The 24,925-nt window shown below is 43.8% G+C and overlaps 1 protein-coding gene across 1 annotated transcript; it reads right to left on the bottom strand.

The window, feature by feature from the left end:
• Positions 1-3,911: 3,911 nt before the first annotated feature.
• Positions 3,912-23,313, bottom strand: CCSAP (centriole, cilia and spindle associated protein). The gene is made up of 3 exons (XM_048843893.2): positions 22,905-23,313; positions 12,776-13,044; positions 3,912-8,133 (listed from the first exon to the last, which is right to left on the bottom strand). The coding sequence occupies exons 1-3, from the start codon at positions 23,242-23,244 to the stop codon at positions 7,960-7,962; spliced, it is 783 nt and encodes a 260-aa protein (XP_048699850.1). The 5' UTR covers positions 23,245-23,313; the 3' UTR covers positions 3,912-7,959.
• Positions 23,314-24,925: the final 1,612 nt, after the last annotated feature.

Here is a 24,925-nt window from a genome sequence, read left to right as displayed (position 1 = left end):
GATGGTTCTAGACTATTCTCAGTGGTAGAAGAGGACAGGACAAGGAGTAATGGTCTCAAGTTGCAGTGGGGGAGGTTTAGGTTGGACATTAGGAAAAACTTTTTCACTAGGAGGGTGGTGAAACACTGGAATGCGTTACTTAAGGAGGTGGTGGAATCTCCTTTCTTAGAAGTTTTTAAGGTCAGGCTTGACAAAGCCCTGGCTGGGATGATTTAATGGGGGATTGGTCCTGCTTTGAGCAGGGGATTGGACTAGATGACCTCCTGAGGTCCCTTCCAACCCTGATATTCTATGAAAGTCAATAGGTACTTGGTTAGTGAAGAGGCAGTTACATTCACAAAACTATACCCCCCCCCCCCCGCATCTTCTGTCTGTACCACTGTTTAAATCAAAAAGAAAAAGGAGTACTTATGGCACCTTAGAGACTAACCAATTTATTTGAGCATAAGCTTTCGTGAACTACAGCTCACTTCATCGGATGTATACTGTGGAAAGTGTAGAAGATTTTTATATACACACAAAGCATGAAAAAATACCTCCTCCCACCCCACTCTCCTGCTGGTAATAGCTTATCTAAAGCGATCACTCTCCTTACAATGTGTATGATAATCAAGTTGGGCCATTTCCAGCACAAATCCAGGGTTTAAACAAGAACGTTTAGGAAAAAACAAGGGGAAATAGCCACTCCCAGTATGTATTCAAGCCTAAGTCATTATGCAAGGTAACTTAAGTTAATTGTATCCAATTTGCAAATGAATTCCAATTCGACAGTTTCTCACTGGAGTCTGGAGTTGAAGATTTTTTGTTTTAGTATTGCGACCTTCAGGTCTGAGATCGAGTGACCAGAAAGATTGAAGTGTTCTCCAACTGGTTTATGAATGTTATAATTCTTAACATCTGATTTGTGTCCATTTATTCTTTTACGTAGAGACTGTCCAGTTTGACCAATGTACATGGCAGAGGAGCATTGCTGGCACATGATGGCATATATCACATTGGTGGATGTGCAGGTGAATGAGCCTCTGATAGTGTGGCTGATGTGATTAGGCCCTATGATGGTGTCACCTGAATAGATATGTGGGCACAGTTGGCAACGGGCTTTGTTGCAAGGAGAGGTTCCTGGGTTGGTGGTTCTGTTGTGTGGTATGTGGCTGCTGGTGAGTATTTGCTTCAGGTTGGGGGGCTGTCTGTAGGCAAGGACTGGCCTGTCTCCCAAGATTTGTGAGAGTGTTGGGTCATCCTTCAGGATAGGTTGTAGATCCTTAATGCATTGGAGGGGTTTTAGTTGGGGGCTGAAGGTGACGGCTAGTGGCGTTCTGTTATTTTCTTTGTTGGGCCTGTCCTGTAGTAGGTGACTTCTGGGAAGCCTTCTGGCTTTATCAATCTGTTTCTTCACTTCTGCAGGTGGGTATTGTAGTTGTAAGAATGCTTGATAGAGATCTTGTAGGTGTCTGTCTCTGTCTGAGGGGTTGGAGCAAATGCGGTTGTATCGCAGAGCTTGGCTGTAGACAATGGATCGTGTGGTGTGGTCAGGGTGAAAGCTGGAGGCATGTAGGTAGGAATTGCGGTCAGTAGGTTTCTGGTATAGGGTGGTGTTTATGTGACCATCATTTATTAGCACTGTAGTGTCCAGGAAGTAGATCTCTTGTGTGGACTGGACCTGGCTGAGGTTGATGGTGGGATGGAAATTGTTGAAATCATGGTGGAATTCCTCAAGGGAATCTTTTCCATGGGTCCAGATGATGAAGATGTCATCAATATAGCACAAGTAGAGTAGGGGGGTTAGGGGACTAGAGCTGAGGAAGCGTTGTTCTAAGTCAGCCATAAAAATGTTGGCATACTGTGGGGCCATGCAGGTACCCATAGCAGTGCCGCTGATCTGAAGGTATACATTGTCCCCAAATGTAAAATAGTTATGGGTAAGGACAAAGTCACAAAGTTCAGCCACCAGGTTTGCCGTGACATTATCGGGGATAGTGTTCTTGACGGCTTGTAGTCCATCTTTGTGTGGAACGTTGGTGTAGAGGGCTTCTACATCCATAGTGGCCAGGATGGTGTTATCAGGAAGATAACCGATGGATTGTAGTTTCCTCAGGAAGTCAGTGGTGTCTCGAAGGTAGCTGGGAGTGCTGGTAGCATAGGGCCTGAGGAGGGAGTCTACATAGCCAGACAATCCTGCTGTCAGGGTGCCCGAGATGATGGGGCACCCAGGATTTCCAGGTTTATGGATCTCGGGTAGTAGATAGAATATCCCAGGTTGGGGTTCCAGGGGTGTGTCTGTGTAGATTTGATCTTGTGCTTTTTCAGGGAGTTTCTTGAGCAAATGCTGTAGTTTCTTTTGGTAACTCTCAGTGGGATCAGAGGGTAATCGCTTGTAGAAAGTGGTGTTGGAGAGCTGCCGAGCAGCCTCTTGTTCATATTCTGACCTATTCATGACGACAACAGCACCTTCTTTGTCAGCCTTTTTGATTATGATGTCAGAGTTGTTTCTGAGGCTGTGGATGGCATTGTGTTCCGCACGGCTGAGGTTGTGGGGCAAGTGATGCTGCTTTTCCACAATTTTAGCCCGTGCACATCAGCGGAAGCACTCTATGCTGTTTCGACCTTTAGGAGGAGTCCACCTAGAATCCCTCTTTTTGTAGTGTTGGTAAGGAGGTCTCTGTGGATTAGTATGTTGTTCAGAGGTATGTTGGAAACGTTCCTTGAGTCAGAGACGTCGAAAATAGGATTCTAGGTCACCACAGAACTGTATCATGTTTGTGGGGGTGGAGGGGCAGAAGGAGAGGCCCCGAGATAGGGCAGCTGCTTCTGCTGCACTGAGAGTATAGTTGGATAGGTTAACAATATTGCTGGGTGGGTTGAGGGAACCATTGTGACCTACTACAGGACAGGCCTAACAAAGAAAATAACAGAACGCCACTAGCCATCACCTTCAGCCCCCATCTAAAACCCCTCCAATGTATTATTAAGGATCTACAACCTATCCTGAAGGATGATCCAACACTCTCACAAATCTGGGGAGACAGGCCTTTCCTTGCCTACAGACAGCCCCCCAACCTGAAGCAAATACTCACCAGCAACCACATACCACACAACAGAACCATTAACCCAGGAACCTATCCTTGCAACAAAGCCCGTTGCCAACTGTGCCCACATATCTATTCAGGGGACACCATCGAAGGGCCTAATAACATCAGCCACGCTATCAGAGGCTCGTTCACCTGCACATCCACCAATGTGATATATGCCATCATGTGCCAGCAATGCCCCTCTGCCATGTACATTGGTCAGACTGGACAGTCTCTACATAAAAGAATAAATGGACACAAATCAGATGTCAAGAATTATAACATTCATAAACCAGTCAGAGAAGACTTCAATCTCTCTGGTCACGTTATTACAGACATGAAAGTTGCTATATTACAACAAAAAACTTCAAATCCAGACTCCAGCGAGAAACTGTTGAATTGGAATTCATTTGCAAAATGATACAATTAACTTAGGCTTGAATAGAGACTGGGAGTGGCTAAGTCATTATGCAAGGTAACCTATTTCCCCTTGTTTTTTCCTACCCCCCACCCCCCCAGATGTTCTTGTTAAACCCTGGATTTGTGCTGGAAATGGCCCAACTTGATCATCATACACATTGTAAGGAGAGTGATCATTTTAGATAAGCTATTACCAGCAGGAGAGTGGGGTGGGGGGGGGGGAGTATTTTTTCATGCTTTGTGTGTATATAAAAAGATCTTCTACACTTTCCACAGTATACATCTGATGAAGTAAGCTGTAGCTCACGAAAGCTTATGCTCAGATAAATTGGTTAGTCTCTAAGGTGCCACAAGTACTCCTTTTCTTTTTGCGAATACAGACTAACACGGCTGTTACACTGTTTAAATCAGAGTCTAAGCCAGTTAACAATCACTCAGTTTTATTCACATGTACAAGTTGACATAGTGTTAAATACAAATACAGAAGCTCTAAAAACAAAATACTGTTTAAAAACATTCTAAAAAAAGTCACATATTGCTTCAAGCTTAGATGGTATTTTCCCCATAGTTCTTAAAGTGAATTCAGTGCTCACAAAAGCTAACAAAACAGCATGAGGCAGCTTTCCCTCCTTCTACCCCTATTTTTAGAGGAGCTAACTGTAGAGTTGAGGGTCAGGCTCCATTTATGGCTTTGCTGTTGAGTGATCTAGGAATGGACTGAAACCAACAATTCATTGCACGTAGATCCTCAGATTAACAACTTGTGGTCACTATAACCATTTGTCCAACTCAGAGAGACTTTCAATGCTGGTGCATTACATTATAAAATTTATATATTTAAAGACAGATGTACTTTTGCCAGGATGAAAAATTGGATGGTGTACAGCTGCTGCCTCAATTAAAGTGGATCAAAACAAGTTACTAGGAATACAAGACTGTTCATTATAAGTCAAATTTGGCTCTACAGCTAGACAACGTACCTTTCAGCATCTTAAACTTGGATATTTGTTACACTGAAATTTAGATAATTACAGGATGCAAGGAAGATGTGACAGCATGATTCAACACAAGCATGCTACTCTATTGTATAAAGCCATTCTTTTACAGTTTTCATTGCAACACTGTACACAAAGTACACCAAACTAGTCTTCATAGAACTTGTGAAGTTGACAAACTGCAGCATTGTATTAGTGAAATCTATTGAGTGTCACATAATGCTGTTAAGTATCTGGTGAATGAAGGGACACCCTTCAGAGTTTTAGTGAAGACTTAGCAAAAATACTATGAAATATTTACCACAAAGTATAATAAACACAAGTCTTGTCTTCAAAACGAGGGTTCATTAAGCTGGTAGATTTACTTTTTCTTTAAAATCAACTCAGTGCAAGACAAGCTTCTGTCTCCTCTAAACAGAGGGTTGGGACATTTAGTCTAGCTAGATGTTTTTAAGTTTCTCATCTAAGAGAGAGTGCTTCAGCGAATCCATCTCTAATGCAGGCCGCAAGTGTTGTGACTGATGTGTTTATTTTCAAAAGGTTATCTTGAAGAGTCAGAGAAGGATCAGCAGCTTTCCCAATTAAAAAAAAAAGTCTTCAGGAAAAACCTGCCTCTCAACTCAGGCTTTACCTGAGTTACCAAAAAAGTCAGTCAATGCACATAATTCAGTGCCGTTTTTAGCCACAGCCTTGTACTGCAGAACCATCCAACTGACAGGCATACGACCTGATTTTGTGACACTACTGCCTTTTAGCAAGTTAGCCAACAGCTGTTCCTGTCAAAATGAACTTGGCCAGAGGGTGAAAACAGAACAATCCCTTTAAAAAAAAAAGTCAACGAAGAGAAACTGATGCTGTAGCTTAGGTAGGGCATAAACCTTATATAGGATATTTAAACAAATCTACTGAATCTTTAAATACTAGAAGACCAAGGCAGTAGTTTGGCTGATTTGATATCTGCACTGAAAGTATGGAACAAAAAGACTAAACATTAGGTACTTCAGAATATTCCAGCAAAGCCAGAGATGCACCCAATGTTCTGAGTAAAAGCAGTTTTTAGAGAAGGCAGTGGAGAAACGGGCACCACCACTTTTGTTTATCCAATGCAGTTGTTAGTATAGGGCTATTGGAGCTTCTGTGCTGCTGTCTGCGGGGAGATAAATTAACCCTGAGAACAGAAGAGGGCATTTGGAACTAGACCATGTTTTCAGCAGATGTATCTTGAGGGAAAGTAAACTAGGCCCCAGATAGTGGAAAGATGTCAAGTTAAGTTAAAAATTTGACATGCAGTGGACTAGGATGGCCTCAATACTGCGCGCTGATCTGGAGGAAGGGAGATCTACTAAGCAGCTCAATTTTAGTCAATGTTACTGGCCACAAATAAAGTTACAGAATATTTTCAATTGTAAGCAAATGGTCCGTCTATTAAAAAACCCTTTAGTGACTAGTTTTAGAAGGCGAGGCTTTTAGAAGGTTGTATAAAATCTATTAGGTGTTTTGATTCCTTTTTGTAATTCTATTGTAAGTGAAAAGTTTTTAAAGCCAGAAAATGAGGCCATGTCTTAGTGTTATTAAAATACAGGAGGATTTAATAAGTTAGTTTTAATTATCTCTGGCCTCAGTGACATACAACTTTCAAAATATTATTTAGCCTAATAGTAACCATTTAAACTTAAATATTACTGAGCAAGCATGGCTTTCAATTTGGCTAGTTTCAGCCAGCCTTTCATTGAGGAAAGCCTGACTATTCTAGACTGAGTCACACCAACTCCTATATTACTACTAACCTTAGATTTTTGGATTCCAGTTTACTTATTGCCATTTGTTTACTTTACTTTCTGCATTTCACTACAGTGAAGTTAAGCAGACTGCTCAAATGCATTAAGCACACAGTTACAACACTTCCAATAATAGGGGCATAACATTTCTCATAACAGATTTTAAAAGTTTTGTTTAAAACAATCTGAAATGTTAAGTGTGATCAAGCTATGTCAAAAGCGGTCAGTGATTCCAAAGCAGCCTGTAAAAGAATGAACCTCAGAACTATTACATTACCACCACCGCACTTCAAAGAGATCTCAAAAAGCGTGCAACTATTGCAAGGATCTGTTTAAGCTCACATTTACTACAAAACTAAAAATTCCATTTAGAACTACTGAGTAAAGAAACAAATTGAGGAGCCAACCTCAATTACTGGCAGTCCTACATTATACAAAAAACAGATCCACCAAGTAAAAATAGTCAAGAGATTTCATTAGTCTCCAGTTACTAAGGGGTTTGTTTTCCTTTCCCCTTGGTAGGGAGTTACGAATGCGCCTCCAGGACAGATATGACCCCATGAAAACTTCATTTGCAAATGTTTATCAAAATTGTTCTGCAAATCTAAAACCTCAAAGTATTATTAACCATACTAAACCAAATGGAATGCATACCAGTGAAATACTCTCTCCACTCTCCAGATACAAACGTTAAAAATAAACAAGACTAATGAATCGGCTGGTGTCTGGTCAATGAAGTGTATTTTGAAATATATACAGTCTTCATTGAGAGGCTGGTATTGAAATAATTAAGCACAAAATGGGTGTTTTTACTAACTCAGTATGATGGTATCAGGTCAAGACTGGTACAGCAAGCAACTGTCTATTGACCAACAGCCATCAGATAATGATTGTCAACATCCATCATTTGGTGTAATAGTCACAGTAATCGCAAATTAATCCTGTGACTTCTCACTTGGAAATAAGTCACCACAATAACTAGATCATATTAATCTATTCCACTGACATTTTAAAAAACAGCAATGAAACTCAATTGAAGAATATCTGCATGATTCACTAATTACTGAAAGTTTAGACAAATATCAAGTATTTAAAAAAGTCTCCACTATATAATAGACAATCCCTAACAGCTGTTTTCATGAGCCCAGTATTCATTGGGTCTCAGATTATTGTGTACCAGAGCCACTAGCTTCCAGGTTAGATATTGGAGTCTACATGGTATTTTGGACATGTTGAATCAAGTATTTTAAATAATGCAATGGCACATACATCACACCCTACGAAAGATTTCCAACACATCACTATGATCACATGATTTGGGAGTAAAAAAAAAGGGGGGGGGGTCTTTTTATAGGGGCAGTTGAAAGTTTGTGAAATGAACCAATTCTATAAAAGATTTTGTAAAAATTCACTTAGACTTTCAGTATTTTGAAATGGTCTCAAAAGGTTCATTGAAATGCCTCTTAAAAAGACTTCAGAAAAGGAGAAATATTTAAAAATTTAAGGAACTATATTTAAAAACCATCTTCAAATGTTATGGCTCCAGCTCTACGCTCTACTGATGAGGTAGGTAGCCAAAATACAAACAAACATTGTAACAGACTGCTGGAAACCCCCTATAAAAACCTTGCATAAGTAGTTTGCACCAATGTCCTGATTTAATATAAATATTTGAGAGATGTCCAAGCAAGGTTTGATTCACCGAGCTCTTGCCGAGTAGCATCTCATGTACTCTGTCATCCAGGGATTATCTGGCGGGGAAGGCTTTACTCTCCAGGTTCGATCCACATCTGTAGAGTGCACTCGCCTTTGAGACAATTTCCTTTTCTCCACTTGCCTTCTGTTCTTTGCTCGTAGTGCAGACTCATGAATCTATCAAGAATTTAGAATTACAGTCAATTTTGTGGAAAAAGTAAGAAGTCTAATTTTTATTCAAGAAAACAAAGTTGTTTAAAAATTTATCCTCAACCTTCACTCCCCAAGCCAACAAGGGAACAATCTGATTCCCCATTACTACAGGATTCCAAAGAGATTATAGAACAGCCTGGGGTAAATATGTTGCTGCCACTAATCACAAAAGGGAGGTATTTTAGTGTTTGTGGTCTCAGATTAGATTAAACTGAACTTTACAAAACAATTGGGATTTCCACCCTCACTCTTTTTCCTCCCTTCATGATTTCACTCCAAGGTAGAGTTGAGGTTGCTTGGTAGCTTTGAGTTTGCATTTCCATACCTTAACATGTTTGAATCTGTGACACGTAATCCTAACTGAATTTCCTGCATTTGCAGTGCTTGTTTTTTTTTTAAGAATTACAACACCCCTGTAATTTTATCTTACCCTTAAAATACAGTTACAGTCGAGTACATCTTTAACTTAATTTTCCCCTTCCTTTTGGAAATTTTGGTTTTTAAAAATTCATACGTAAACACCAAAACCCAAAAGAATGCAATCATAAGATATTTCTATTGATCTGAAGATGAATTAACAAGCTTATTTTTATTTTAATTTAAGGGCAGCTTCACCAGTACACCACAGCAGTCCTTAAAATTCAAAGCATACTGTACTTACAAAATTGATCCTTAGTTTGCAACTGACATATTGGTTTAAAGGGCAGTGTTTGGGAGACCAAAAGTATCTAAGTGAGAGAAATGGGAGTGAGCCCCCAAGTCCCAACATCTGGGCCTGCACTCCTTCCTCAGTTATCCCAACAGTGCTCCTTCTGTGCATAGCAGAGCCCTAGGGAACCTTTCAAACACTGATGCCCAAGTTAGTAGGCTGTTGGAGAACCTTGAAGGAGGAGGTGTCAAGTCTCCCTCATACTAACGAGTCAATACAATCTATAGAATGATCGCATGCAAGTAAACTGTAGAGTAAGGCTGACGGTTGGCTTGAGTTGCGGCCAGTGTGAACGGCCCCACTTCAGAGTCCCTTGAGCTGTTGAACTGACCCTGTAGAATCATAACAGTTAGATACGGTAATTAAATGTAGCTTAATTACAGCCTAATTTCTTCAAATATAATTATGCACAAGATTTCCATGAGCTTTAACTATATGGAAAATTAAGAGTGTTATTCCATTCCTAACATCATTCAGGAAAAAAGAAAGACTAACAGTGGGTCCTAAGAAATTTTTGCTGTAGTTAATTTTAAAACTCTAACTGATTTGCTTGTACATTTTAAAAGAATGTCATGGTGTACTTGAGTGCTATAGGCTCAGAGCATTTTTCACAAATCAAAGATAATCTCAGTGTAAGAGCAAGACAGAACTCAACCTTAACTATGGACTCACAACCAGCATCTCCATAATTTGGCCAGCATCCATGAGTACCCCAAGATTAGCCTAATAAGGTTCTACATTCTACAGGATAGACTAAGGAACATGCTGTAGAAGAGAAAAAACAAGCAAGCCTTTTTTTATATTAAGAATGATTAATATGTGGACTTCCAAAAAGTTGATTTGGGGGATCATGCAGGCTGCTATGCAATAAAATACACATTTGCACCTATTTTCAGTGGCATTGGTCATAGTCAGCCTCCTCCCCATCCCAAAAACCTGTGGAACTATGGTTCTGGAACACATGTATTCAAGAACAAAGTGATACCGTATCCCAGCAGATCTAAGTGGCAATAGTTACACCTAATTAAAAGGCAACATGACTGTACATAAAGGCCTTGTATGTAGAGATTATGCAGCTGCACAAACCACTACCCACTTGCAGCTGTTTGATCATAAGCCTTCAGAAACATCTGCTTTTTCATGAAGAGTTCTGGAAGAAAAGCTAGTCATCCCAGGTCTGCATGATGTGATCCCACCAATCCGTGCTTGTAGTCCTGCTCCAGAAGGATCAGCCTACATATGGGTAATCTGCGACTATGACAATAGGCATGAGCAGCTTCAGTCAGGTTGCAGCTGCCATATCTGTGACCCTCTGCCAAGAGATGCCATCAGTAGGACAATTACCGCTGCCAAAACATCCATCAGTGTATCTCAGATACTCTGCCCAATTCCCAAAATAGGAGAGAGTGTGAGCTGGAGAAGGTCTTCCTCCAGTGCTGGATCCAAGTTGCAGACCCAAATGGCTTGCCTGAATGCATTGGTAGGCTCCAGTCAAGTTCCACAGGATGGGCAGAGACGTTCTCCTGCAATACATAATGACCCAAGCCCTAAGCCCTAGAGTGTCTGTAGCTACCTAGGGTGCTGAGAAACCTGGGATATGCCCCAGAAACCTCAATGTCTGACTCTGGTCTAACTCTGGTCTCTGTATGCAGTGTGGATGCATCAGCATGCCTGAGAGACTCGCATAGCAATGCAATGTGGACATTTGCGTGAGAGCTTGGAAAGAATGGGTCCCAAAGACCCAGGTGTGCTATGCAGCATAGCCATACCCTTGGTCCACTGTCATGGGACATCAGGACTTGACATACTATGATGATGTAAAGCCTAGTCTTTGTGCACCAAAAAACACCCGTTGACTTGAGCAGGAGTTTTGGGTGAACAAGGAATAAAGGGCTCAGGCCCAAACAAGGTCAAGGTCAGCCATTCTGTAAGATAGTGTGTTACAACAGTCAGAAGTGTCACCATTTTGGAATAATGAGTTGTTCTTCAGACATAATATTTTACTATCCAGCAATACTATCAGGTTCAACATTTACAACTTCATAATGTTACTCAGCTTCCAAGGGACTGACGCAGAGGGATTCACTCATCAATAGCTGAGCCACTTATTCCTAGGCTTGAGCTTGTCTACCTGTCTGTTTGCTTTGGGACACTTGCTGCTAACTGCCCACTTCTGATCGACTTTCAGTTATGGAGTTCAGACCGTGGGGGTACATTTATTTCATCCACTTTGTCTTATTTCAGCGCTACTGGAAAAAAAAAAAGAAGAAGAACTATGCATTAATCAGAGGCTGCACCAAGGGGTCATTTAGTCTGGAACCTTTCAAAGTGATTGGCAGTTTAGAAATTAGGGGACATTTAAAGCTTCTATCTGCACATCTATGTCAGTCAGGGGGTGTGAAAAAACCACACCCCTGATTGACCAGATATGCAGACAAAAGCCCTGGTATAGACACAGCTGTACTGACAGAAGCGTGTTTCTGTTGGCATAGCTATCATCATTTGGGTGGGGGTGTTCCCATACCAGCATAAAAACTTGTCAGCACAGGCTGTGTCTACACTCGGGTAGGCTGCAGCAGTATTCTTAGATCCAACCAAAACCAGCTACAGATTTAGTCACTAGTTTTCTTACAGTAGAAGTAATCTGTTTGCTTGAAAAATTAGTGATGGGACCAAAGTATTGGTCCAAGTTCATTTGGATTCTTCAGACAGGAGACTGATTCTTCATAAGCAGTTGCTCTCCCCACCCAAGTTCTATAATGAGACATTACCATGTCCAATGACAGTTGGATAATTGGCATCTACATAGAGAACAGGACCCCATCTTCAGCATCTCACAGGAGCAGGCCCTTAATGAAGAGGGGAAGGGAGGGGAGGGTTGGGATGGGATGTGCATTCACTATATTATTTGTCTAGGAAGAAGTTTATAAATTATGTACTGTATGACAGAGTGGCACAACCACTACAGTTAAGACCAAAGCATTTTAGTTCTTGTGGTCATCACTGAAATAAAGCCTTGATTGTGAATTTGATTTTCTTCAGGGTAGAATTAAGGTAGGTTGTGTTCCTTGTTTGAAGAGTGCAACCTTAACTGAATTTCCTGGAGTTTTTTAAATTCTAACATTCTTTAAACGTACCGTGCACTCAAACCATTGGTATGACTCCAACCTTAGAGTTTGAATTGAAATGTATATAAAGAATGTATGCATTTACACACTGGGGCAAAAGGTGAAAGCCAATGAAACGAAAGGCATCTATTAGAAGAGCCATTCTGATGTCCTTAGGACAAGATTTTCCTAAAGCAATCAGTGATTTTGGGTGCCTATGTTTTTAGATGCCCAGTTTGTCACCTCAACAACCTGAGTTTCAGAGGGTGGGTACTTAACACTACCTGACAGTCAGGCCTGCAGGATGTGCAAGTGGGCACCCAAATATTTTTAAGAAGTGACTGATTTTTTGCTTCTTAAGCCTTAACGTTGCATTCATAGGGCAGGGGACACCTACTGTTTAACTGAAAGAACACGTTACATAGAACTCAATTTTCCTAAACTTGGAAAAGATAAGTCCAAGTGAGTCCTGTAGGATTCAAGCCTGGAGCTCTAGAGAATTTAGGTATTTCAAATCTAGTGTCTCCCAGTCCACCACTCCCAAAGTGTCATTCCTTCTGACTAATACAGAGTGACAAAATAGCATAGCACAACTAAGCAAGGAAAACTTTTCAAGACACTAATGCCCCAAAGAAGTCCTGGATGCAGGTTAAAGAAGATTATAACATTGGTAACTAGTAACAATAAGAGGATAGTGAATTTTATTTATGGATAATCAGTATTATTCCTCTTTCCCTATAGACGTGGGGGGAAACTAAACTGTAAAAAAATATTTGAATGTTTTGCTTACTTCATGTGCTGAAGCAGAAGCACAGACGTTGTGAGTTTTCTGGCTCCCTGTATCTGTACGTTTTTCTCCCCAGCCATATAAAGCAAATGGATGTTTATGCTCCTTTGCTGCATCTGTCCTTTGAGGACTTTTAGCTGATCTTCGATCTTTCTGACTGGACAAGGCACTTCGACTTGGATGTTGTCCTGTACAGCTGGTTGATTTGTCAGTTTCTTTTACCAAAGTCTGTTCTGCATCTTTTTCTTGGTTGTCTCCCTCTGTTTCTTTCTCTAAGGAGAAAAGAAGAACGCAGTTTGACTTTAAAACATTTAGCGACAAAGACTGCATACATATACATGCCTGAACAACAGTTAAAAAAAATCTCTTCTTGAAGTTGTATTGAAAGATAAAAAGGAACAGTCCGCAGTTGCATGACTGCAGATACACCCCCATTAAGTCTCATTTATACAAAACATCTTCCCCTCATTAGTGTCAGACTGGCATTAGGAGTATGCTAGTCATTTTGTAGTTTTGGACATCAAGTATCAAATACTTAAAACAAGTGCATTCAATATAAGCGTGTGACCAAAGCCACCTAGCAGCACTTGACGGCTGTCACGGTACTCAGTCTATCAGCAGCATTTCCACCGACTCCCTAGCCTACCTATTCCATCATCTTCTTGCAACTTTTTTCAAGTAGCTAACAAATATGTGGACATATGGCATTTAAACTCTACCAGGCACACTGAAGATAGCGACAGATTTGATCAGAGTATGTGAAACAGGACCTCACGCTTAATTTGGGCTTCCTCATGTGAAAGCTTTCGTGTTTCCCGATTACACACTTTTGCCAACTGTATCCTGCTGATATTTCCATGGGAAAAAACGCTTCCCAAAATAGCTTTCTGTAAGTGTCCCACTTAACACACTGTGCCATGCTTGGCGCAGAGCCTATAATACTGCTTTCTGCAGATTCCTTTCAAAACCCCAAAAGTCAACAGGGTTATATTTTTCCCCAGGTATTTGAGGGTTTGTTCTCTTTTTGCTGATGACGTTTTACGTAAATTATTTTACACAAGTGTACTTAATATGGAATCAAAAGAATGGCCAGCAAATTCAACTGTCCAGCACTGCAGGACTTCAGTGTTAGAGAAGCCATCTTGCTCCTGAAAATCAAGTTTTATTTCATTTCACAACCTGCCTTTGCAAGAAAAGTTAGACTATCCCTTGCCTTCAGATTACCTGAGCTTAGTTAGAAAGCCTATGCTCATTCTCCCCTACCTCCATCGGATCACGAACATTCAAACTGAGCCCCAGCCTCCAGCATGCCCAACTGTGTGCACTGCTCCATCATACTCCACTCTAATTGGCAGCTCTGCTCTGGTGTTCGCCTCATTCTTCCACCTCCACAGCTGTTTATTGTGCTCCACTTCCACTCAGACATCCCCCACTCAGACTGCCAACTCATTGCTGTTGTCCCTGATGTTAACCATCTGTTGACCATGCACAGTGGGAAGGAAAAGTGACACTTTAGAAAAGCAGTTCAATACTTGTCCTGAGTGGACACTAGGATTTCTCCCCAGCCTGGTCAGCACAGTTCCAAAGAGCGTTCTACGTGCGTTCAAGAAGGGCCTTTCAAGGTTCTATCTGTGACACAGACCCCTGGTTCACAGTACACAGATGAATTAACTGTTAGAAAGTTTGCTCAAATGTCAGAAGGCTTCCCTCTTTCTTGTAAGAGAACAAAACCATTTCCATCCCAGAAAATGAACCCTCCCCCCCCAAAAAATCCTTGTGTAGTTCTCCCTGCCTTGAGTTGTTATATTTTGCCCAGACCAGTAACAAATATGTATAATGAAAATTTCTTTGAAATTTACAGTAAAAGCCAAACGGTTTTAAAAGTTAATGACAAAAATATTAGGGCACAAGAGGAGATTATGAAAGGACCTTAGAACAGACTATTCTGCGAGTTCTACTTTAAATAAAAGTCATTTTTCTGTTATGAAGACACAGTGATCACAATGTAAATCAAAGTACTGCTATCCTGCTGGTGGTCTCTATGCCCAAATGCAAGCTAACCCCCTACCCCCAAGCATCCAGTTTTAAACTCCACAATGGCACCTGGTGGGCAGCGGCACATACATCCCTCACCCCAAGACTCATGAACTTATGCCAGGTTTGCGCTGTAGAGCAGACTGGGAGCTTGCCTTCCATTCCCGTTCTCCAGATGCCAACACTATGCACAGAGATCTACCCTCAAATCAGAAGGTGCGAGCAAGCCAATAAAAAAAATTCATCGAGATCAGAAAATTTAATGGAGTATTTTGGCTTTAAAATGTGTATGGGTATCTCTTTACCTTCAACCATAGTTTAGACAGAGCTCCTATTGGACCCAACTTTCAAAAGCAAGCTTATGATTTCACTGAGCATGTAAACTCTAGTACAGTTTGGGTACTTAGCTAGCGCAGGAAAAGGCAGTCACGTAAGAGGAAATAGTCAACGTTATTTTTAGGCTTGGTGGTTTTGGCCATAGGTTGTCACCACAGCTTACCAGCTTTTTCAAAGACACCATCTGCCCACTATGAAAATTAAGAACACAAATTCTGTAGCCAATAGAGATGAACTGCCTGGGAAGTGGGATAGCATATACAAACATATGGTGTTTGATTATTACTATTTCTTAGCACTTTTAAACACCATGTGAAATGGGAAAATTCATCTAGCTTGAGGATGGAGTAGCTAGTGGACTGGAGAAGTCAATGGGGGTTGGGGGGTGCGGAGGGGGAATTTAAGAAAGTTACCAAAAGAAGAAACAGATTCAGTAATATACTTGCCTGCAAAGCTTCACAAACAAAAGGGCAGCATGGAAGACTACAAGAAGGTAGGGGTGAGAGAAAGAATATCCTCCATACACATGGAGTACAGGATGCAGAGTCTGTAGAGTGCAATTCCCACAGTCAACAGCAGTCATTCTTCCCTGCCTCTTCTCCAGCACAGTGCTATCATCAGGTCAACACCTCTTTAAGCCACTTGACTGTGAATTGGGTCACACTACAGCTACACAGCATTTGAATAATTCTCCAGCACAGGCCTTGTCTGCACAAGAACCTGCACCAGTAAAAATTACACTTAATAAAACCGAGTCCTCATGTTAACACATCCATATGTTGTAGGAGGCAACAGGGGATTCTTTAAGGAGGATGAAAAGTGAGCCATCAATCTGTATCCATCAGTGCCATCAACACCTCCACACCAGAACCTTGTTTATGACCTGTATCTAATGAGTCAGTGTGGTGCAGTTGCTAAAGTGGTTTATATTCTGGGATGTACTAAACAGGTGTGTGTGTGTGTGTATGTAAGACATGGGAGGTAGCTGCCTGCTTAGCACTGGAGTACTGTATCCAATTCTGGGGGCCACACTAAGATAGATATGGAAAAATTGGAGAGAGTCCAGAGGTGATTAGCAAAAAAGTGATAAAGGCTTTAGAAAACCTGACCTATGAGGAAATGTTTAAAACCTGGGCACGTTTAATCTGGAGAGAAGACAACTGAGTGAGGACCTGATAAGTCTTCAAATACGCTAACAGCTGTTGATCAATTGATCTCCATGTCCATTGAAGATAGAATCATAGAATATCAGGGTTGGAAGGGACGTCAGGAAATCTAGTCCAACCCCCTGCTCAAAGCAGGACCAATCCCCAATTTTTGCCCCAGATCCCTAAATGGCCCCCTCAAGGATTGAACTCACAACCCTAGGTTTAAGCAAGCCAATGCTCAAACCACTGAGCTATCCATCCCCCCTTGGGACAAGAAGTAATGGGCTTAATCTGCAGCAAGGGATATTTAGGTTAGCTATTAGGAAAATCTTTATAACTAGAAGGGAAGTTAAACATTGGAATAGTCTTCTAAAGGAGGTTGTGGAATTCCAGTCATTGGCGTTTTTAAATGAACAGGTTAGACAAACATCTGTCAGAAATAGTCTAGGTATACTTGATCCTGCCTCAGCACAAGGGGCTGAACTAAATGACTGAGATCCCTTCCAGCCCCACATTTCTATGATTCTATAGAACGTGTAATGTGGATGCAGACCATGTTAAGGAAAGAAACAGTTTTCAAGTTAGTTGACAAAGGCCATGCGGACGGAATCTTTATTTGGCACTCCAACTCTTGTGTTAAGTGGCTCCCTTCCAAATGAACATAAGCCTGTGTGACAACTTTCTATGCGATAAGTTGTAAGACGTGCACTAACCAGCACTGAAATCTAAATAGGACTTATTTCTTCAGGAAAGACTGCTACACAAAAGGACCAAGGAAGGAAGAAGCAGTAGTCCCCATAAATGTCGCTACAACAGTGAAATATTCCTAAATTAGAACAAGAAGTGCTAACCACAAGCAATGCACAAATCTCACAATAGCCATACAAAAAAAGGCACAAGATTTTTAGTACAAAATTAAACTAATGAATAAAGTTGCAGTCTTAGCTCTTAAAAATAAAAAAAGAGAAATGCATAGTACATGATAAACAAGCACATCTTCTTGTAAGACCCTATCATATAACTGCAGTGTGTGGGTGGATGTCAGTCACAAAGCTTGGAAGAGCTAAGTAAAGAAAATGCTGATATTTAGCTACCCACACAGCACTTCTAATTAAATTGTTCAAGAGAAGTGACTGGAAAGTGTAGATACTACCTCTTCATAAATTTTCCTCTCCTTGTGCTTTGAAAATACCCAGCATAACCGTTCACAGTATGACCAGAGAAGAGGGACTTTTCCTTAAACAAAAACAAAACAAAAAAAAAACACGCACAAACAACTTATTCTGCCTTTATTGAGATGCTAAAAATCTCATTTGAAAAATTATGTTTCAGATTCTCTTGCTAAGGCTCATGAGTGCATGAACAGTTGCCACAAAAGGATGTCATGTAGTCAGTCATGGCAAGTTAGCAGGAACCATAGGGGTGTGTTTTTCTGGAAACCGGTACATCTTGTGAGAAGTGTGTGTTGCTTATTTGCATCATGTCAGCCTCGTGTGACAGGTTGTTTTCATCACTCAAAAGCCCTCCAAGCAGTTTTAAGGTGATGGCATCTCAAAGTGTTGGTTCATATAGTTCATAGAATCATAGAATATAAGGGTTGGAAGGGACCCCAGAAGGTCATCTAGTCCAACCCCCTGCTCAAAGCAGGACCAATTCCCAGTTAAATCATCATTCCCAGTTAAATCATTCCCCAAAACATAAATTAGATGTTAATGTAGGGCTGCGTGCACCTCTAAATTAACAAGATGTGTATACCAACTTCTGCACTACATTGCAGCAAAGTATTCCATTGGAACAAATATCAGCGCTAGGACTGATGTTTGTAGAATATTTGCCTCTGCTCCCCAGGACGTTCCTGCTAGCTTCTGGATCAAGGCAGTGCAGGAGGAGATCTTTTCTTTAAGTGTTCTAGATGGGAACGATATGTTAGACTATGGTGCAATTTGACTCCTAAATGAGTGTCAACTGACTGGAAAGGGAATGAACAATCCTCAACACAGATTGTAAGGGGCTGATTGGTCTGATGATGGAAAGTTGTGGCCACTATTTTAGATTCACTTAGTGTAAGTAGCCAAAGCATTCATGTCCTGGCTAAGCAACCCTTGGATATCGTGTAGATCAGAGGAGGGAAAACTACGGCCCGCGGGCCACATCCAGCCCATGGAACCATCCTACCTAGCATTTGAGCTCCCAGCCGGGAAGGCCAGCCCTGGCCCCTCCCCAGCTGTTCCTTCTCCCCCACAGCCATGCCGCTGTGTGGACAGCGCTCTGGCCCACCGTGCCTGTAGTACTGCTTGTGCCCGCCCACATCCCAGGCTTTCCAATAAGCCCGTCCTGCCGCTCTGAGCGGCATGGTTAGGGGGTGGGAAGCAGAGGGAGGCAGGGTTGGATAAGGGGCAGGAGGCCCTGGGGGGCAGTCGGCATTTCTGCAGGGGGGGGAAGTGGCACACGTGCGGTCAGGAGACAGGGAGCAGGGGGAATTGGATAGAGGGTGGGATCGGGGGGGTGGTCGGGGACAAGGAGCAGGGTTGGATGGGTCAGAGGTTCTGAGGGCAGCAGTCAGGGGACGGGAAGTAGGAGGGGGCGGGGCCAGGCTGTTTGGGAAGGCACAGCCTTCCCTACTGCGCCATCCATACCGTTTCAGAATCCTGATGTGGCCCTCGGGCCAAAAAGTGTAGACAGTTACCCACATCAGCGAGGGAGACCTACATATATGTACTTATTCTGTCGCTCCCCTGCTGTGGGGAAAAACTCTAGCAGCTCCCCGCCACAGGGAAAGGCTCCAGCAGCTCCCCTCTACCAGAGTTTTTCCTCACTGCCTCCCCATACCAGAGCCTTTTACTATCGTGCGTAGGTACACACGGTAGTGTCAACACAGCCTGATTTCACAACAGCACATAGCTACACACACCATTGATGGTGGTATGTGGCATAGAGATACTCTAAAGATACAATGTTCTCAGAACTCCAGTAACTAGCATGTAGCTTTCCTTGCTGCTGCTTTTTGCCACAGAACCTGCTTATGTAATTATAAAGATACACGGATACCATAGCAACAATTTACATAAGTAGCTGTGAATCAGGAGAAGAGTTTGTTTCTTTAAAGATACTCCACAAATGCCGCAGTTACAGTTTCCCACTAGCCAGGGTCATCACAATGCGTGATTTACAGTCATCAATGTACCTGGTACTTCAGTACCATATTCACTTTACAAAAAATGCTGCAAGAAAAGTGGTGTTAAAAGGAATACGTGGAACTTCTGTGGTTAAAGCGTTTCGCCTCACAAAGCACTTAACAGTATAGATGCCCTAATACATCCATATACATAGTATGGCTGCTTATCACATCTTCTATTTTGAGTTTCATATTTTTACTTAATTTACATGTTAGTATATTGTATATCTGTCAGAGTCTGACTTTGAGGCACAGTAACTCCTCGCTCAACATTGTAGTCATGTTTCTGAAAAAATGTGACTTTAAGCAAAATGACGTTAAACGAATCCAATTTCCCCATAAGAATTCATGTAAATAGGGGGAGTTAGGTTCCAGGGAAAAAATTTTCACCAGACGAAAGAGACACATACATACACACAACAATTTTTAAGCAATTTAATACTGTACACAGCAACGATGATCGTGAAGCTTGGATGAGGTGGTGAAGTCAGAGGGTGGGATATTTCCCAGGGGGTGCCTTAGTGCTAAATTATGAACTAGCAATCAGCTGAGCCCTCAAGAGTTAACCCATTGTTGTTAATGTAGCCTCACAAACTACAAGGCAGCAGAATGAAGGGAGGGGAGACAGCATGGCAGACAGAGAGAGACACATACCATGTGAAAGAGATGCGCATTGCCCCTTTAACTACGCTGACTCCACTCAGTATGCTGCCTTTTTAAGTAGATCAGCAAGTTGAGACAGAAGCTGCTATCAGGAAGCTCTCTCTGTCCTGAGCCCGGTCCCTGTCCTGTCCCCACCCCTGCTCTATGGAAATGGGATAAGCTGGGTGCAGGAGCAGGGAGGAGGGGGACACCCTGACATTAGTACCACCCCCCCGCCCACACACACCCCCCAAGCAGGAGGCTCCAGGGAGCAGCTCCAAGGCAGAGGGCAAGAGCAGCACATGGCAGTGGAGGGAGGGACAGCTAAACTGCTGGCAACTGATAGCCTGCTGAGCAGCTGCTGCACAGGGAACTTAGGGGAACAGGGAGCTGATAGGGGGGCTGCTAGTCCACCCTGGTTCCAATCCCCCACCAGCTATTGCAAGGGGCTGCTCTTCCTGCAAGCAGTGGACAAAGCAGACAGCTGCCAAACGACATAAGGGAGCATTGCACAACTTTAAACAAGCATGTTCCCTAATTAATCAGCAACAAAACAACGTTAACCAGGATGACTTTAAGTGAGGAGTTACTGTATTGTAGGTGCCAGGTACCCATTCACTGCAATGGGAGATTCTAGTGCTCAGGAACTCCCAAGGATTAGGCCCTATGGTGTCTGCACGAAACACACTTGCACTTGTGTGACTGGCTAGAATACAATACAGTTCAGGAATAACTGAATGTAGTTACTACACAATGCTGGGTGACAAGAATTGGTAGTGGACAAGGGTCCACACAGCCGGTTATCACAACTAGCACCTGTGTTGGCAGTCTTGACAGAACATAAGCAATGAATGATCATGAGAATCAGCTGCACTTGCCCTAGAAATAGCCTCTCTGGGGTACGCAAGGCACATCAACAGGGCAGAGCAGGAAGATGTGCACAGGTGCTGCCCATATGACGCACAGAGCGCTTCAATTTCCAAGGTTATTGTGTTTATGAAACATACCAGACATTCGCTTAATCTGGAATTATATAATTCCCTGAGCTACAAACATACAATACAATGCAATTTAACATCCCATGCTGTTGTTTTTCATAGTCTTATTATTGCAAGGATAAACTAGAGGATTGTCTATACTTCATTATAGATAGGACTCAAAAGAAAAAGACAGGATTTTTTAAAGAATTATTTACAGTGCCACACCACCAAGATTCATTGTTTTCACAAACCAAAATATTCTCAATATTAAATAAAATCTCTCCACATTTCTAATTTTGGAGTTTTCTAAATATATCACAGTAGCATGTGGACACTGAAAATAAGGTAAAATGAAAAATAAAAGACTCAAGCAGACCAGAGCCTAGGGTACAGTCACTTATACTTGCACTTCCCCATTCCATCCCAAATCACCACCTCTGTTATCAGGAATAAACTTCAACATTGCTCCTGCACCAGGCTCTGAAGGTGGGAAGATTAGAATACAATCTGATCTTTGGCAAACTGTTCTACAGTAATGGATTAGCACCTAAAATACTTTGTCTCCAGCTACCAGTGGCTTCATTCTGGGTTCTTCCAGATCATTAACACAGGGGTCTTGGAGGAGAGTTGGGAACCAAGTGGCAGGCACAGAGGTAGCTTGGTCCAAGCTCTTTAAGAATTATAATTTAATTGAACTCAGAAGCAAGGGGAAAAGCCAGCAAGAAGGTGTGGAAAATTGGTACAGTGTGTTCTTTGGTTAGCCAGGTAAAGGGTATTGAAACCTTACGAAAGGGTATTGAATTAAGTAGGAGTCAACTGCTAGACCAATTAGCTTCCAAGCCAACAATAAGTTAGGAGGCTGCAAGTAACTAGAAATCGCTTGAGCCAGGGAGCTTAAAAAAAACACCTATTTGTGCATCACCCTTGGCAAGCAGGAAAGTTATGTCAAGTGGGGAGACCTACACAGGCAGTTCTTGTAGAATTTAAGCCTTACAAGGAAAAACGTGGGTCATAAAAAAGCCTTCCAAATGGGAACGGAGCATAACCAAAGCAGCATTATCTGTCTGAGCCTACAGGCAGTCCTCCCAACAGGCCCCAGCCAGGAACAGCTTTAAGAAGAGTGAAATTAACGAAACCTTCACATGGCAGCTGCTCTGGGCACCAAATCACCACATTCATGGGCACCAATTCACAGGAGGGTTGGGGTTGTTTGGTTTTTGTTTGCTTGCTCCTTGCACCTTTTGCGTGGGGCACTGAAAGCGCTTGCTGCTTTGGGTGATAAGGGACCCGGATCCTCATCAGTTTCAGCGATGCCTTGCGGGCATCAGCCAAGCTGTCAAGAATCACATGATTCTCCTGCTGCGGAAAGCGGTGAGCGACAGCGGAGACCACCATGGCTGGAGGCCCCACCACAAGAGAGACGCAGAGGGGACAGTGTAACAGATTCTCCGCTCCCCCACCCACGGGCGAGCAGAAAGGCCCGTGCCTTACATCAGCCAGGCCAGGAGCAAGGGAAGGCAGGAAGCGCCTTCCCCTTGCACCACCCAGAGCAGGGATAGCGATGGGGGATTTTAATCAGAAACCCGCTAGTGGAGGCTGCTATGGCCGACAGGGCTGCAGAGTCTGGCAGCTTCCCAGGGGCCGCCCGACGCGCCCAGGAGCAGCCCGAGAGGGGGAGCCGGGCGGTTTGACACCTGCCTCCCACCCTGGCTCTCCCGGCCCGATACCACGGGCGGGGAGCACCTGCCCACGGGCAGTCAGGGCGCGGCCCCTCCAGAGCCGGGCTCCCGCCGCCCCCGGCCCCGCCTGCTACCTACCCGCCGCGCTCAGGGGCTCCGCCAGGCTCGCCTTCCCCGCTACTCCCGGCTCCCCAACGCGGCTGCGGCCGCCGGGACCGGACGCGATTGGCTCTGCCGCCTCCTGCTGCTGCTGCGCGGCCGGGGGGCTGGTGCTGGGGGGCGAGGGGGAGCCGGCGCTGCTGCCGCTGCTGCCCGGCTCCCAGCCGTCCCAGAGCCAGGGCCGGTGCGCCTGCTCCAGCAAGCGGCGGCTGAGGCGGTAGCGCAGCAGCTCCCAGTAGCAGGGGCCGCACGACTCCCACTTGGGCTCCTTGAAGCGCTTCATGTACTCGCTCTTCACCCGGGGCCGCGCGGGCACCATGCCGGGGCCGCTCCCAGGAGCCCGCTCGAGAGACCCCGCTCGGCTTCGCCGCCCCCACCTCCCGCCGCAAACAGCGCCTAGGCCCGCCCCTCCCGCTGGAACGTTTAAACCCAAACAGCGACGTTCTGTGCCCGCCCCTGCCCTGCTCTGGCCAATCACCGCGGAGGCAGAGCGTCACACTCTCTCTCTCCCCCCCCCATCTACGTCACAAAGGGGCCCCGTGGAACAGGGCGGAGGGAGAACGCTACAACCTGCCTCTGGCCCCGCACGTTCTCCCTGCCGGGGCTTCCCTCCCACTAGGGCTGTGATGGGGGCTGCAGACACTGTTGTCCCGGCGGGCGTCGGGGCGACTGGGCCCCGTACGGGCTGGAGCGGCGCATCCCCCCATTCCTCCCGACGTCACAGGCGGGACTGTCCTTGGACGACGGTCACGGGCAGATGCCCCCCCGCTGCCGATCAGGGGCTGCCCCTGAGCCTGAAGGGGCAGCCAGGGGCACTAGCAGTTGATACTGCTTGATAGCGGAGGGGGCTGGAGCTCAAAGTCGGATTAATGCACCAGGAGACAAAAGCGAAGTACAGCTGGCAGCCTGGCTCCTCCCTGACCTGCCCCTCTCCCTCCAGGGCCATGGGGTACAATCTACAGCCCCCCTCCTTTGTGTCTCCCCATCAGCCCTCTTTTAACATACTCTTTCATTAACGCTAGTCCCAGGGATAGAATTGGGCCCAGGTCAGCAACCCAGTGCTTTAAAAAAAATGATGCCAACCTCTTCTCCAGAATTTCAGCTTTCACTGGAATAATAATAATAATAATAACGAAACCCTTTAGCCCTCACGATTGCAATGAAAACCTTTACAACTTGAACAGCATGTAAAGGATGCAGTGATGTCTGCCTGAGTCTGCAGGCAACCTGAAACAATCGCTCTGGGAGGTTTAAGCTGCTCCATTGACCTCTTTGAGATAGTAACTGAGATGCCTTGCCTTTAAATGTCAACAGTGTTGACTATTTCACTACTGTTCAATGCATGTCAGACAGGAGGGGAACAATGAAATGAAGATCTGCACAATCTACAACTCAGTTTGGTGCCATGAATGAGTGGCACTTGGGAAAGTACCATTTCCCCCCATCAAAAAAAATTGCCCTGTGGGGGTCAAAGGGAAGGACTGGAGCCCAGGAGGGCATCTAGTGAGCCCCACTAAGTAAGAGCCGATCCTGTAGAGTCTAATGGGATAGCTAAGTCCTCCTCAACCAGCCCCTTTCTACCTCCTTAGAGCAGTGAGGGCCTAGCCTGCCCTGGGGTTGAGTGTGGAGCTATACAGTTTCCTTTCTGGCTCAGTGGGCGCTGTTCCTGGGTGCCTTCAGACTCAGGGGAAAAAACATTATGAACTTAATGTAATTGTTTTCAAGCCATTTTTTTTGCAACCCTGGAGACAAGAAACAATGATGCTGTGAGTGGAGACCCTAAAGCATTTGCCTAAAATGTAAGTCAGGTCTACACTGAAAACTTTTGACAGCACCAGCTAAATTAGTCACAGATCACACCCCTTACCAAAATAGCTAAGCTGGCAAAAGCCCCTAGTTTTACATTCAGTTATACCAGAAAAACTACACTTTTTGTGGTATATCCTATTTCACTTGGGAGGGGTGTAGTGTATGCTATACTAGCAAAAAGGAGTACTTGT

Source organism: Caretta caretta, chromosome 3, assembly GCF_965140235.1.
Source record: "Caretta caretta isolate rCarCar2 chromosome 3, rCarCar1.hap1, whole genome shotgun sequence".
Taxonomy (NCBI): Eukaryota; Metazoa; Chordata; order Testudines; family Cheloniidae; genus Caretta; species Caretta caretta.
The sequence above is the reverse complement of the archived record's forward strand: the minus strand, read 5'-3'. Positions and strand labels throughout refer to the sequence as shown.